We start from the raw sequence: 14,509 nt of genomic DNA, 5'->3' as shown, positions 1-14,509 counted from the left end.
TAGGGGGAGCAGTGAGGGTTGACTAAAAGGAAAATGCACTGTGTATATGAAATTCTCCAAAACTTAAAGGGTATTTTTGTTTATTTGTTTGAGACAGGATTTCTCTGTGTAGCCTTGGCTGTCCTAGAACTTACTCTGTAGACCAGACTGTGGCCTAGAACTCACAGAGATCTGCCTGCTGTCTCCCAAGTGTTGGCATTAGAGGTGTGTGTCACCACCACCTGGGGAAAAAAAAAAGATACCAGGTGTGCTGGCTAGTTTTGTTGACTTGAACCAAACTGAAGTCATCTGAGAGAAGGAAAATTCAGTTGAGAAAATGCCTCCCTAAGATCTGACTGTAGACAAACCCCTAGGGCATTTTCTTACCCTGGGGGAGGGCCCAGACTACTGTGGGTGGTGCCATCTCTGGGTTGGTGGTCCTTTGTTTTATCCCAAAGCAGCCTGAAGCGGCCTTGAGGAGCCAGCCAGTCAGCAGCACCCTTCCGAGCCTCTGTATCAGGCTCCTGCCTCCAGGTTCCTGTCCTGACTTCCCTCAGTGATTAGCTATGATGTAGATAAGTTAAATAAACCCTTTCCTCCCCAACTTGCTTCTGGTGTCTAATCACAACAATAGTAACCCTAACCAAGACACAAGGTCTCACTGTGCAGCCCTGGCTGTCCTGGAACTCACTATGTAGGCTAGGCTGGCCTCGAACTCACAGAGGTCTGACTGTTTCTGTCTCCTGAGTGCTGGAACTAAGGGCATGTGCCACCATACTTTGCAAAAATACATTTTTTAAAAAAAATGTATCTTGAGGGATGGAGAGATGACTCAGAGGTTAAGAGCACTGTCTGCTCTTCCAGCAACCACATGGTGGCTCACAGCCATCTATAATGAAATCTAATGCCCTTTTCTGGCCTGCAGGTGTACATGCAGACAGAGCACTGTATATGTAATAAAGAAATCTTTTTTAGGGCTGGAGAGATGGCTCAGAGGTTAAGAGCACTGCCTGCTCTTCCAAAGGTCCCGAGTTCAATTCCCAGCAACCACATGGTGGCTTACAACCATCTATAGTGAAATCTGGTACCCTCTTCCGGTATGCAGGCATATATGAAGGTGAAACACTGTATACTTAAATAAATAAATCTTTAAAAAAAAAAAAGAAATCTTTTTTAAAAATGTATCTTGCGAGATCTATATCTTATTGGGAAAGAATGCCTTTTAGTGGTAACGTGCCTGCCTCTTGTATGGAAGGCCCTGGTTCCAGTTCCCAATATGGTTTTGAACACAAAGAAAATTTTAAAAATAAAGCAGAATTTCCTGAAGAAAAAAGTTTGAGCAACTGAAAATAAGTAGACATGAGGTGACCCTCTCTACTGCACCAGCTTTGTTAAGCAGTGGGTCACAGTGTGTGTCTGTGTGTGACTGAGTGTGTGAGAGACTCTGTGTGTGTGTGTGATTGTGGGGGGGATGTGATTGTGTGTATGTGGGTGCATGTATGAGTGTGTACATGTGTATGGGTATTGTATGTTCATGTATGGTTTTGTGACTGTGTGTTTTTCTGACTGTGTGTGTGAGTGTCTATGCCTATGTGTGAGTGTATATGTGTGTGTGCATGTATGTATGTGTGCGCATATGTCTTGTACGTGTGACCGTATGTGTGTGGCACAGTATGTATGTTTGTGTGTGCCTGTCAGTCTGTCTGCTTCATTTCTGTGCCTCTTCACTGCAGCCAACACAGGCATGACAAAAAGCAGGGGTCGTGGGTGCCAGGACACAGAGCAGAGCTGCGCCTAACAGGACGGGGCTCGGGTTGGGCTGTCTGTTCTCATACCCAGAGACTCGGCACATGGCTAGGAAGAGTGCACAGGGAGAGGCAGCAGCCCAGGAAAGAATCAAGAAAAGATGCTGTTTCCGGGGGGGGGGGGTGCTGCCAGCTGCTGCCTGTCTTGCCTTCTCCCTTTCCACATTTCTTCTCTCAGCCCCTACCCAGGCAAGAAGCACTGGGGATTTCCAGAGGGTAGCATTCCCAAGGTCAGGCTGCTTCAGAGGCCACAGGGCCAGCGACCTGGGCAGGCAGCCGTACCCACGGGAATCCAGACAGTGGGAAGGGAAGCCATTATTTGCGGTAAATAGCACAGGCAGCTGGGATGTGTCAGGGGAAAAGGCGGGGGTGGGGTGGATGGGGGGGGTGGGGGGTGTTGTCAAAAGGAGAGACTGAAGCCAACTCACACAAAGATAGAGAGCCAGTCACACAGGTTCATGTGACAGAGTCAATTACACCACTCAAAAACTGAATCAGACCATGAAAAATCTTGTCTAGAAAATTTACCTACATAGACTCATAAACACCCCCAAGTCAGATACGCCGGAGCAGACATAGGCAAGTCATGTAGAAACAAAGACGGACTTACACACATAGGTAGCCTGTCACACAGATCCACAGACACAAGAGCCCCTCTCCCTCTCCTCTCCTGAGACCAGGTCTCACCATGCAGCCCCCGGCTCTCCTCGAACTCACTTTGTTGACCAGGTTAACCTTGAACTCACAGAGATCTACCTGCCACTGCCTCAGAGTGCTGGGATTAAAGGCGGTGCCACCAAGATGGCCCTTCTCCTTCCTTTAAATCTGGGTTGGAATTTCTATCCTATTGCCTGTCCTTAACGGGAGAGCTTTGCATTCACATATATGCAACTTGACTGTTAGGTTGTAAAGAACCACCAAGGGGGGGGGGGGGCGGTGCTAGCCCAGTGACAGAGCACTTGCCTTACATATGCAAGGCCCCTCAGTTCAATACCAAGTATGGGGGTGGCGGGGATTCAGAACAACAATGTCCCCTAACACTTGAGAATGGTAAACTACTAGTGATGACAAAGAGAGGTGAACACTAGAGACCAGAAAAAGACCCTTAGACTTACTAAAGACCACCAGGCGTGGTGGCGCACACCTTTAATCCCAGCATTCAGGGAGGCAGAGGCAGGCGGATTGATGTGAGTCCGAGGCCAGCCAGGTCCACAAAATGAGTCACAGAGAAAGAAACCCTGTCTCGGAAAAGACTTTACCAAAGCCAGGTGCTGTATCAGTTCCACCGCCCACTTTAGAAGCCCACATACGGCTCACCTGGGTATCACTGTGAAAAGCCTCAGTTTACTCAGGGCGCCATGCCTGCAGACTACTGTTCCCACTCCACCCCCAAACTCCAGACACAGCAAGCACACGGGAATAACAAACCAGACAGACATGTCAAATCCAGACTACCCTTAGGGAACCATCGAAGTCCCACGTGCCCAGGAAGGGGGCTCCAGACACAAAGCACAATCCGTTTTATATATCTATGTCAACCCTTAATGTTAGCTACAATCCCAGCCTTACCGCCCCCCCACCCCAAACCCCAGCCTCATTCCCAGAGAGAGACCCGTGTTCCAGAGACAGGTGGCGCGGTGAATGTTGACAAGACGTTGGAATGGCCAAATGAGCCAATCATAGAAGGCTGTGGTCTTCTTTCTCACTTGGGACCTAGCTGGCCACCTGCCTGAGTGGGATGGCTCTAGAGAGACTCAGAACTTCACACACAGAGAGCCCAAAAAAGCAGCCAACCAGCTTCCACCATATCAGAACAGAGCCGCACGTGGCGGACAACCGTGCGTCTCTCCCTAGAATGTCTTAGAAGCTGAGAACCAACCTCCAGCACACAAGGTAACTCCTTGGCCAGTCTTAACCTCAAACCTCAGTTCAATGAACAAACTGCTCCCTCTTCAAAAGATCAATCGAAGATATGCCAGCTTCTATCAGCAACAATCACAACCCAATTCCAGACCCTACTTTGACATCACTAGGATCCTTCCCTGGGCTGGCCATTACACTATGCTGATCTATACCCGCAAGGTCAACACCATTTATTCGAGGCATCCACCTAATTCCAGCCCCACCCCTGAACAGTTGCACACTGGGTAACATACACCTTTATGCTGGGCACACAACTTTCACACCTTCAGGGACTCAACCACTCCTATTGGCACAGCCACCATCTTTTTTGGATGGCTCAGTGTTCTCCCGGAAACCCAGGAGCAACAAGTTGCCCAGGACTTTTGACTCTGGTTCAATATGCAGGCCCAGGGGTCCTGGCCCACACCAAAGCCTCTTCCAGGATTAGCCCAACTCTTGTGCTGAAATTCCCGCCATGCCCTCCCCTTGGCTCTTGTCTGCCAAGCTGGGGCGGGGGGAGCAGCTGCTGCCCTGGAGCCCCCAGACAGCAGCAGGCAGGCCCAGAGGCGAAAGGAATGTGGCTGTTCCAATACGGGAATTTCCAGACTCTTGCAACACCTAAGACATCTACCCTAGAACAGCCCCCAGGTACCTGTCCCAGAGAGGCCGTGAGCCAGCTGAAACTGAGGCCGAGGGAGGCAGCAACACACACAGTTCTTCTTCAACTTTCCAGAGGCTCGGCCTGGTGAGCCAGAGTGTTTGTTCTGCCCTCATCACTAGTGTGGGCATCAGCCACGGTACCTGCCCCACCCTTCAGGCCCAGGTACCAGTGTAGGAATCCTCTGGTCCTGGTCCTCCACGGGGCTATCAAATGGTAACCAGGTTTCTAGTTACTGTCAAAACCTTCACAGTAAGGACTGGAACACTTGAGTGGACACAGGAATCTCAGATTGATTGGCAGCCATTGGTCTTCGCGTCCTTACCACCTCCCACCCCACCCCCAGGTTTACAAGCAGTCTGCCTCAAGGACCCAAAGAGGTTCTAGGATGTAAGCTGTGGAATGTGGGGACAGGCCAGCAGCTAAGGGCAGAGGACTGTGCGTGGGTCCCTAGAGTCCTGGGGAACGGTGACTCTACCTCCTTACGTAACCTCTTCGCTGGCCTTACTTCCTCCCAGGCCACCACAGTGTCCCTCTCTCAGCCCCCAGGTCCAGTCATAGACCAGGCAGGGCAGGAACCTATCATTGTCTTTGTCTTTAAGGCGGAAATCCCCACCCACCCCCCACCCCCACCCCCACCCACCCCTGCCTCTGGCTTTTCCCCATCAAATCTTCACTTGTCCCCAGGCCCTTCCTTCCCTTAGACTAAGCCCAGGCACAAGCAGGAAGACCGCTCCCCGTGCGACACCAGGACGGGACATCTCCTTCAGGCTGTTCTGCCTCTGCTGGCTCAAGCTCAACGGGGGAGGGTCCTGGCCTGTGCTAGCTAAGAAGCACTTTCAGGGTCCAGGAACGTGGGCACGACGGGACCTGCGGGGGGAACCATGCGCCACAAGGAAAGACAGGGCCACGTCAGGATCTCGGATGAGAGAGACGCATCTAGAGAGTTTAGGAGTGGAAGCAATACAGTGATCTTTTTACTCTTCACCCCCCCCCCCCCTTCTATTTTTCTATACATGGCTGGAAAGTAGCCTCTCTCGGGAGAAGGGGAAGCATCGTTTTTAGTTTTTCAGCCCACCTTTGTTCCCGCCCACAAGCTCTTGGCCCATCTGGAGTGTGGGACGGGAGCGGAGCTGGCTCCGGTGGCTCCTTCAGCCTCACCCATCAAATGCTCGGAATTACCCGGACAACCTGGGTTAAAAACAAAAACAAAAACAAAAACAAACCAAGATTACTTGGCAGTGTTCTGACATTCTACTTAAGCTGACCTGGGGTAATGGCTGATGCTTCTTCATTTTTAACAAGCTCTCCAGGTGATTCTGAGGCGCAGCCAGTTTGGAAAAGAGTCCACCACAAGATGACTGTCGTCTATAAGCCTTCTCGCTCCAGGCCCATGCTCTTCCTGTTTAGAAACCTCAGGGACGGGTTACCATAGTAGGGTTCTCGGGAGGAGCCAAACACACAGAATGAGCACACATTAAAAAGGCTATTTATTGGTCTGGCTTACGAGGTACCGTCTGGTGCTTCACACACTGGCCGCCTCACACCGGACAGGATGACATCCAGGCAGCTGCCGCCCACAGGGCTGATTACCTCAGCATCCCAGGCTGGCACCGATGGCGTCCATGAGAGCCACCGGGCTTCAGGCTGGCAGCTTTGGGTTCTGATAGCAGCAGCAGAGAAGATGAACTCCCAAACAGGCTAGGTGAGCTCACCAGCAAGACTCGAGGCAAGCAGGCAAAAGGCAAAACGTTTTGTCCCTCTGACCTTCTGATAGCTGAACTCTAGGAGAGCAGGGGGCACCCATGCCAAGCTCTCTAATGGTTAATCTTAGTTGTCAACCCGACCGGATCTCGAATTAAGATATAAGCCTCCAGGTCACACCTGTGAGGGAATATCTAGATTAAGATCAGCCTCTAAGAGTACCTGTGAAGGCTTTTGGGGTTTTTTGTTTTTGTTTTTGTTTTTGTTTTTTTGGTTTTTTGTTTGGTTTGGTTTGGTTGGTTGGTTTTGATTTTAGTTTTTTGAGACAGGGCTTTTCTGTGTAGCCTGGGCTGTGCTGAACTCTCTTTGTAGACTAGGCTGGCCTCGAACTCACAGCGATCTGCCTGGCTCCGCCTCCTGAGTGCTGGGATTAAAGGTGTGCGCCATGACGGCCAGCCTTTTTTCTTTTTTAAGTGTGTGTGTGTGTGTGTGTGTGTGTGTGTGTGTGCGCGCGCGCTCGCGCACGCGCGCACGTGCGTGAAGGTCAGAGGACAGCTCTTGGGTGACAGTTTTTGCCTTCCACCTTGTTGGGATAGTTCCCTGTGTCTGCCTCCCATCTTACTCCAGAGGCATGCAGCCACACCTTTTTTCTCAAGGGTTCTGGGACTGAACTCAGGCCATCGGGCACTCAGGACAAATGTTTTTACTCACCGAGCCATTTCTCCAGCCCCAGGAGTCTCCTGAGTGTGTTAACTAACTGGGCAGACACACCATAAGTGTAGGTAACCCCTTCGGGTAACTGCCTTCCAATCTGAAGACCAGCGGCTCTCATGGACCCCTCTAGGCTGCCAGTGCCAGCCTGGGATGCTGAGGTAAGCAGCCTGTGGGCTCTGCGTCCCCTCTTCCTGCAAAGGAACACTCAAATAGTACCCTGTACAGCAAAGGCAGCACACTTAAGAAAACTGCTTGGAAAAGTCACAAGTGGAAGGCACAGTCCTCAGATAGAGCCATCAGCCAGGCACGGTGGCACACTCAGCACTCAGGAGACAGAGGCAGGTGGATAGCTAAGTTGGAAGCTAGCCATGTCATCCACCTCTGAGAAACATAAGAGTTGGTGTCCAAAGATCCAACGCTATAGTGGTCTGAGTCTCCAGTAGTCATCAAAAAAAGCTACAAATATTCAAAGAAACAGGAAAGTATAGCTCACTCACAGGAAGAAAAAAAAATCTGCTGAGAGAAAAAAAAAAATCACTGGGCAAACCCAGACCACAGGCACACTAAGTGAGAAGTTTACACTGTTGTTACTTAACTACCATCAGACGGCTGAAGGGAACCCTGGGTAAAGAAGTAAAGGAAATACGGAAAACCACCCACCCTTTGAAATAGGAAGTTTAGGAAGCAGTGCGTGAAAACGCTGAGGACAGGCAGAAATTGTGCTTCACAGCCTTAACCCAGCATTTAGGAGGCAGCCGCAGGATGAGGAGTTCAAAGGCAGCCTGGGCACCAGCCAGGACGAGGCCAAGGCTGACCTGAGCCCTGTAGGGAGATGCCAGCTCAAGGACAGCCACCAGATGAGTCCCCGAGCACAGTAAGGGAAGACTTGAGGTGGTCTGTGTGTTTCCCAGGTGTGAGGAAAGCAGGAAGTGTGTGTGAATGGAGCCGATGCCGAAGACCTCTCAGCCTCCTGCAATTTTGATTAATTGGAGTTGTGTGTTATCTTTATTTTCCTAGTAATAAAATTTTTCTTTACTATTTAAAAAAAAAAAGACAACCACTAATGTGTAAAGATGTGTCTTAGCGTCTTAGCTGTCAGGACAGCTGTAAGGTCCTTAAAAGGACAAAAGACAAGGAACAAACTAAATCCAAATATGTAAAAAGAAGGAAATGATACAGATTAAAGCGGAGATAAATGAAATGAAGAAGAGAAAGACAGATGGGCACGATGGCGCACGCCTTTAATCCCAGCACTCAGGAGGCAGAGGCAGGCAGAACGCTGTGAGTTTGAGGCCAGCCTGGTCTACAAAGAGAGTCTAGCACAGCCAAGGCTACACAGAAAAACCCTGTCTTGAAAAACAAACAAACAAAACAAAACAAAACCAAGGAAGAAGGAGGAGGGGGAGAAAAATAGAAAGACAATAAAGAAAAAAATCAGTTCCTTTAATAGTAGCACTTAGGAGGAGAGATCTCTGAATCCAAAGCCAGCCTGATCTACATATTTGTTCCAGGACAGCCAGGGTTATATCAAGTGACCTGTCTCAAAGAAATTAATTTAGAAACTTTCAAGAGCTGGAGAGAAAGCTCAGTGGTTAAGAGCACTGGCTGCTCTTCCACAGGACTCAGGCTCAGTTATCAAAACCTACTCGGTGGCTCACAACCACCTGTAACTCCAGTGCCAGGGGATCTGACATCCGATTCTGACCTCCAGGAGCACTGCATACACACGTGCACAGACACAGAGAGGCAAAAACACCCATCACATGAAAGAAAATAAAAAATTTTTTTAAAGATCAAGTCATTAAAGTCAGAAATCAAAGTAGGGACAGGACATCACTACAATTTGACAAATAAAAAGAGTTGTAAGAAGGTCCAATAAACCAGGCGTGGTGGTGCACACCTTTAATCCCAGCACTCGGTACGAAGAGGCAGGAGGATCTCTTTGAGTTTGGTCTACAAAGTGAGTTCCAGGACAAGCTAGGAAACCCTGTCTCAAAACAAAAACAAAAAAAGGAGGGTGCTATGTACAACTCTGCTCCAACAAGTTAGACAACCTAGGTGAGATGGACAAATTCAGAACTCACAAAAACGCCCAAAACCTGCTAAAGAAGAAACATACAAACTGAATGGGTCCACACCAAGTAAGGAGACTGAATAAGGAATAACATTTTTAAAATACCAAACTGAGAAAATACCAGATCTAAAGGCACACGTGTGACTTCTGTCGGGCATTTAGAACAGTTTGCTCATCGATTGTGCCCAATGTTGTGGAGAGCTAAAGAGCTGGCATATTCTCTAGCACATTCTCCGAGGTCAGCATCGCTTGACACCAAGGCTGGATAAAGACGCTGCTAGAAAGCCAGGTGTGGTGGTCACACCTGTGATCCCAGCAGAGGCAAGCTGATCTCTGTGAGTTCGAGGCCAGCCTGGTTACACAGAGAAACTCTGTCTTGAAAACAAAATACAAAAATAAAACAAAACAACAGCAAAGCCACCCAAAGGGAAAATAAATAAATAAACTATAAACTATAAACCGACCTACATTCCTTATAAGTGAAAACACAAAGACAGAAGTCCTCCACAAAGTATTTTTTCAAAGACAAACTCAGCAGCATAGTAAAGTATTATATACTATGACCAAATGGAATTTTCTCTCAGGGTACAACAGCTCAAAATAAAAAGTCACATTAACATGAAAGGGAAACCTCTATGATCTCACCACACGACTAAAAAGGCAGCTCCAGTGCCCTTTCATGATAAGAAAGTAACACTCGGTTCCTGAAGAGGGAAAGAAAAACACAGCAATGGACACACGAGAAACCCACAGTGAGCATCACTGCCAACGAGCAAAGATGTTAACTCTCTTCAGATCAGGAACAAGAGAAGGTGCCCAGGCTCACCTCAACCCAACAGTGCAAGCTACAGGAGAGAGGGGGGAGGGAGAGATCATAATTAAAAATAAAATTATTAATATATGGCATGACTTTGTATGTTGAAAACACATGTTTAATATATTAATTCAGCAAAGCTTGACGATGCAAGCCAAAACACAAAATATATCGGTTGGACCCTATGCATTAGCACTTAATAGTCTCAGCACTCAGGAGGCAGAGGCTGGTGGAGCTTTGTGAGTTCAAGGTCAGCCTGGTCTACAGAGTGAGTCTCAGGACACCTACACAGAGAAGCTAGCTCAAAAAAGTAACAACAACAAAATCCTAAAAGGAAATCAAGAAAACAATTACATTTATAGCCGCATCAAACAAAATACATATAGACAAACGTTATCAAGTAGGTATAAGACTTATACTTTGAAAGATACAAAATATTGCTAATTAAAGCAGGCACTGAACAAAATTTTTTAATCCCTTATTCATGGACTGGAAGACTTACTATTCCTAAAATAACAACACCAACCTAAGAGGTCCGCAGATAGGTACATTCTCTATTAGAATCCCTAGGAAGAATAGAGAGGGGGAAATTGTGTAATTATATTGTAATCTCAAAACATCAAAGAAAAAATTTTTTAAAAAGCAACAAGCAAACAAAACATGAGGGAGGGCCAGAAAGATGGATCAGTCCTTAAGAACAGATACTGCAGCCCGGCGTGGTGGCGCACACCTTTAATCCCAGCACTTGGGAGGCAGAGGCAGACCGATCTTCGAGGCCAGCCTGGTCTACAGAGAGAGTCCAGGACATCCAAGATAACATAGAGAAACCCTGTCTCGAAAAACAAAAAGAAAGAAAGAAAGAAAAGAAAAGAAAAGGCAAGACAAGAACAGACACTGCTTTTGCAGAGTTCAATTGCTGCACCCTCACTCACCACCTCCACTCTTATGATGCTGTGATATCAACACCACAGCTAATTGGTGGGGGTGGGGTAGACTTCACAAAACTTTCGTACTGTGTGCACTACCAACAGGAGACCCATACAATCAGAGAATACATCTGCACGCCATGAATCTAAACTGCGGCCTATTATCAGGGAGATATATATCTATATATATATCTTAACCAGTCACTAGGTGATTAGCTGCTGGGCGGGGAGGAAGTGTGTGGGGCCTGGAAGACAGTGAGGAAGCCATCGCCCTTGGGCACAGCGGCTGGAAGGACCAGGAAGAGATGAGGAGACAGGCAGTTAGGAGCTGACTAGAGACGCTCACACTAGCGCCATCCGCCATCCATCCGATCCAACTGGCAGGAAAAGGGGGGGGGGGAGTGAGGGAAGCGAAAGTCTCGGACTGCATAAATAGGCAGCCAGCCAGTGGCAGCCCACACACAGACCCCATCTCACCTACAGCTCTGGTCTCACCCTCAACGCAGCCACAGCCATGGCTCAGACCCTGGCTCTGAGCCTCCTTAGCCTGGCCCTGGCTCTCTGCATCCCCTGGACCCAAGGTACCAAGGAGGGAGGAGAGGCTCTAGTTGGGGAAGGGGGCCAGAGGGACACCTTGTAAGCAGCCCCTGCGTCTCTGCACCTACCTTGCAGGCAGTGATGGGGGAGGTCAGGACTGCTGCCTCAAGTACAGCCAAAGGAAGATCCCCTACAGCATTGTCCGAGGCTACAGGAAGCAAGAGCCAAGCTTGGGCTGCCCCATCCCAGCAATCCTGTGAGCACACCGAAAGGGTTGGGTGCAGGCTGTGGTTGAGTTGGGAGAGTATCTGGGGGCAGACTAAGAAAGCTGTGTGCTACTCTCCAACCCTCAGGTTCTCGCCCCGGAAGCACTCCCAGGCTGAGCTCTGCGCAAACCCAGCAGAGCCCTGGGTGCAGAAGCTCATGCGACGGCTGGACCAGCCTCCAGCCCCAGGGAAACAGAGCCCGGGCTGCAGGAAGAACCGAGGAACCTCTAAATCTGGCAAGAAAGGAAAAGGCTCCAAAGGCTGCAAGAGGTGAGGCTGGGAAGGGAAGCCAAGAGGAGCCTCCAAGACGGGCCTCTCACCTCTCTTCTCCCGTCCCAGGACTGAAAAGTCGCAGACTCCCAGGGGGCCATAGCGAATGGCCAGCCTGGAGCCCAGGAGATCCTCCGTGAGCGTCACCACGGCTTCGCGCTCCAATGCACCTGCAAAGAGAGAAGTCAGAAAACAGAAAGGCTCAGGGCGCCCCGCCCCTCCCCCAGCAGCCACCTTCATCCTGCTTCAGCCATCCCATCCGCACGGCCAGCCCTCTCTTCTGTGGCTGAGCTGCCTTCCCCGGGACAGACCCAGAGAGTCCGAAGAAAGAGAGTCTTCCCGGGGATGAAGAAGGAGACAGCAGGACTGTCCCCTCTAGGAGGCCCCTCAGGAGCCAAGACCTGACCTTGCTGTCTGCGCGACCCTCCGCCCTTTCCCTTGCAAATAACGATTTACACCTGAATAAAAAGCTGTTCCGGCTTCAGGGCGCATACCTCTGTTCCTGGGTGCTCGTGTTCGCTGGTGGGGGGCAGGGTCGTTTCAGGGTGAAGGCATATTCTCTGGGTTTCTTGGTCTCCAGGTGAAGGGAGGGTCACGGGTCAGTGTGAGGCAAGGTGTCCCAGGGAACTGTCAATGGAAAGACCACAGAACCAGAGCATGAGTGGGGACACACACACTCACTCACACACACACACATTTACAACACACACTCACAAACACACACATTCACAACACACACAGACACACTCAGACACATACACAGTCACAACACATACATTCACACGTGCACACACACATGTGCACACGCACACATATACTCACACATACACACACCCCTTGGCTCTGCAGGGCTTTGAGCCCAGCCCCGCCCCCTTCCTCCAGGAATGAAAGCAGCCTGTTTGTTGGACCCCCACAGCCCTGACCCCTAAGACCCAGAGGGCCTCCCTGCTGACTGAGGCTCCCGCCTGCCTCTTTTTTTGTTTCACAGAGCTGTTGCGGTTTCTTCCCAACCTAATCCTCGCCCCCTGCCTCCCTGACTGGCTTCCAGATAGGAAAGCCTCCGCCTCGACTTCCTCCCTTTTTCTCCTCTTCTCCTGCGGCTAGCACCTAGAGTCCTCAGGCGCCTCTGATCCCTTCTATGGTCGTTGTTAGTGGGTGTGTGTGCATGGTGTCCATGGTGTGCATGCGTGTGTGCCTGTGTGCATGCGTGTTGTGCGTTATATTCACATTTGTGAGGGAACACGAAGAGGCCAGAGGAGCTGTCGTCCTCAACAGCTCTCAACTTTATTTTTTTAAGGCGTTCTCTCCTAAGGCTCTCTGAGAGCCACATTTCGCTAGGCTGGGTAGCCTAGCTCAGATCCACCTGTTCCTCTCCTGTAATCCTAGTGCAGCTGTGCTTGGCTTTTAATGGCTGCTTGGGGATCTGAACTCAGGTCCCTTTGGCTTCGAGGACGGTGCCTTTGCCCACTGCGTCCTTTCCTCAACCCTCTCCTCTAGTTTCTGGAAGCCAAGGACAAAGTCACCTGGGACACGCCTTCGGCAGCCAAGGATTCAAACACAAATCTATCCTCCCTTCACGGAGGCTCCAGCCTGGCTTCCCTCTGCCTCTCCTTAGAGCAGATACCGTCCTGTCCCCAGGCAGGGCCAAGGAGAATCACTGGATGATGTGAGGACAGATCCTGGAAGGAGAACGAGGAAGTGGAGGGTGGGGGGAGGGGGGAGGGAGCTACTGAGGCTGCAGCACAGCCTTACAGTCGTCAAAGCATCTGCAATTGGCCCCTCGTTCCTCTCGAGGGTTGGTGAAGACTAGGGTCCCCGTTAGTCTCTGTGTAATGGGGGTGGGGTGATCTTAGCCTACAAACTCAGATGTGCACAGCATACTGCATTATAAAATGCCTATATATTTAATCAACGCAATTCCTACTCCGAGCCCCTTGGAATCAGATTCTCGCCCATAGGGAACCCCCTCTATCAAAACCCGAGTCCCAGGTGAGGCGTCCTGCCTGCACCCACCAGTTCCCACAGCCTTGCCAGCTTGGGACGTGGCCAGGGAACACTCTGACGCCTCGGGTCCCAACACGGGTTATGCTCTTCAGAACTAGGCCAAATTTGAGCCATGGGAATTCTGACACTAGAGCCTCTGAACTTTGACCTGAGAGCCTCCCTACGCCCCTGAAGCCATCTGCCTGTCACTTCCCTAGCTGCCAGGAGTTAGAGTCCAGTGACCTCAGCACCTGGACCTGCAGGACAATCTAGAAAAATCCCCCCCCTAACCCTCCAGAGTTTAACCTCTTCCTGGGCTTACATTAGAACCTGGCTTTTAGCAAAGGTAAGGGGGCCTTTCGTATCTAGAAACCTCTATGCTCAGCCCTACCCAAACACATACCCTCTCTTAGAGGGTAATCAGGCAGAAGCAAAACTTAGCCAGGCCTGCTGGCACAGAGCTGTAATTCCAGCTACTTGGGAGGCTGAGGCAGGAGGATCACACACTAGCAGCCTACCTAGCTAGAAAATAAGTCCAAGGTTAGCCTGGGAAACACTGCCTCAACTTAAAAAAAAAACAAAAAAACAAAACAAACTTCTTTTAAGTAAAAACAAACATAGCCCAGGATGTGGCTGAGTAGGTGAATGTTTAATTAGAATGTGAGAGACCCTTGGCTCAAATATCCAGTACCAAAGAAAGAAAAGAGAAAAGAAAGAAAGAAAAGATTTCACAGCTCACTAAATGACTCACCGTGCCATGTGACTGGCGATTGCCTCCAGCCCTGATCTCAATAAAAATCAATTATTTTTTCATAAGAGAATGAGGACCCACTTTCCATGTCTCTCTTGCTCTTTGACAATGCTGTCCTGTTCTTCT

The 14,509-nt window shown here is 49.7% G+C and overlaps 1 protein-coding gene across 1 annotated transcript; it reads left to right on the top strand.

Annotated features, from left to right (window-relative positions):
- Positions 1–11,008: 11,008 nt before the first annotated feature.
- CCL21 (C-C motif chemokine ligand 21) lies at positions 11,009–12,133 on the top strand. The gene is made up of 4 exons (XM_084792158.1): positions 11,009–11,157; positions 11,249–11,369; positions 11,467–11,649; positions 11,719–12,133. Exons 1-4 carry the CDS (start codon positions 11,091–11,093, stop codon positions 11,750–11,752), a joined length of 405 nt encoding a protein of 134 aa, XP_084648284.1. The 5' UTR covers positions 11,009–11,090; the 3' UTR covers positions 11,753–12,133.
- Positions 12,134–14,509: the final 2,376 nt, after the last annotated feature.

Source organism: Acomys minous (genome assembly GCF_964271855.1).
Source record: "Acomys minous genome assembly, chromosome: 1".
NCBI classification, from domain to species: Eukaryota; Metazoa; Chordata; class Mammalia; order Rodentia; family Muridae; genus Acomys; species Acomys minous.
Note: the sequence above shows the minus strand (reverse complement) of the source record. Positions and strands in the feature narration are given on the sequence as shown.

What these genes read in the sequence shown, in the direction of transcription:
- CCL21 (XM_084792158.1), top strand. Translation starts at nt 11,091, where the DNA reads ATGGCTCAGACCCTGGCTCTGAGCCTCCTTAGCCTGGCCCTGGCTCTC. An exon ending in TGCCCCATCCCAGCAATCCT is followed by an intron (nt 11,370 to 11,466) that starts GTGAGCACACCG and finishes TCCAACCCTCAG; the next exon opens with GTTCTCGCCCCGGAAGCACT. An exon ending in GGCTCCAAAGGCTGCAAGAG is followed by an intron (nt 11,650 to 11,718) that starts GTGAGGCTGGGA and finishes CTCCCGTCCCAG; the next exon opens with GACTGAAAAGTCGCAGACTC.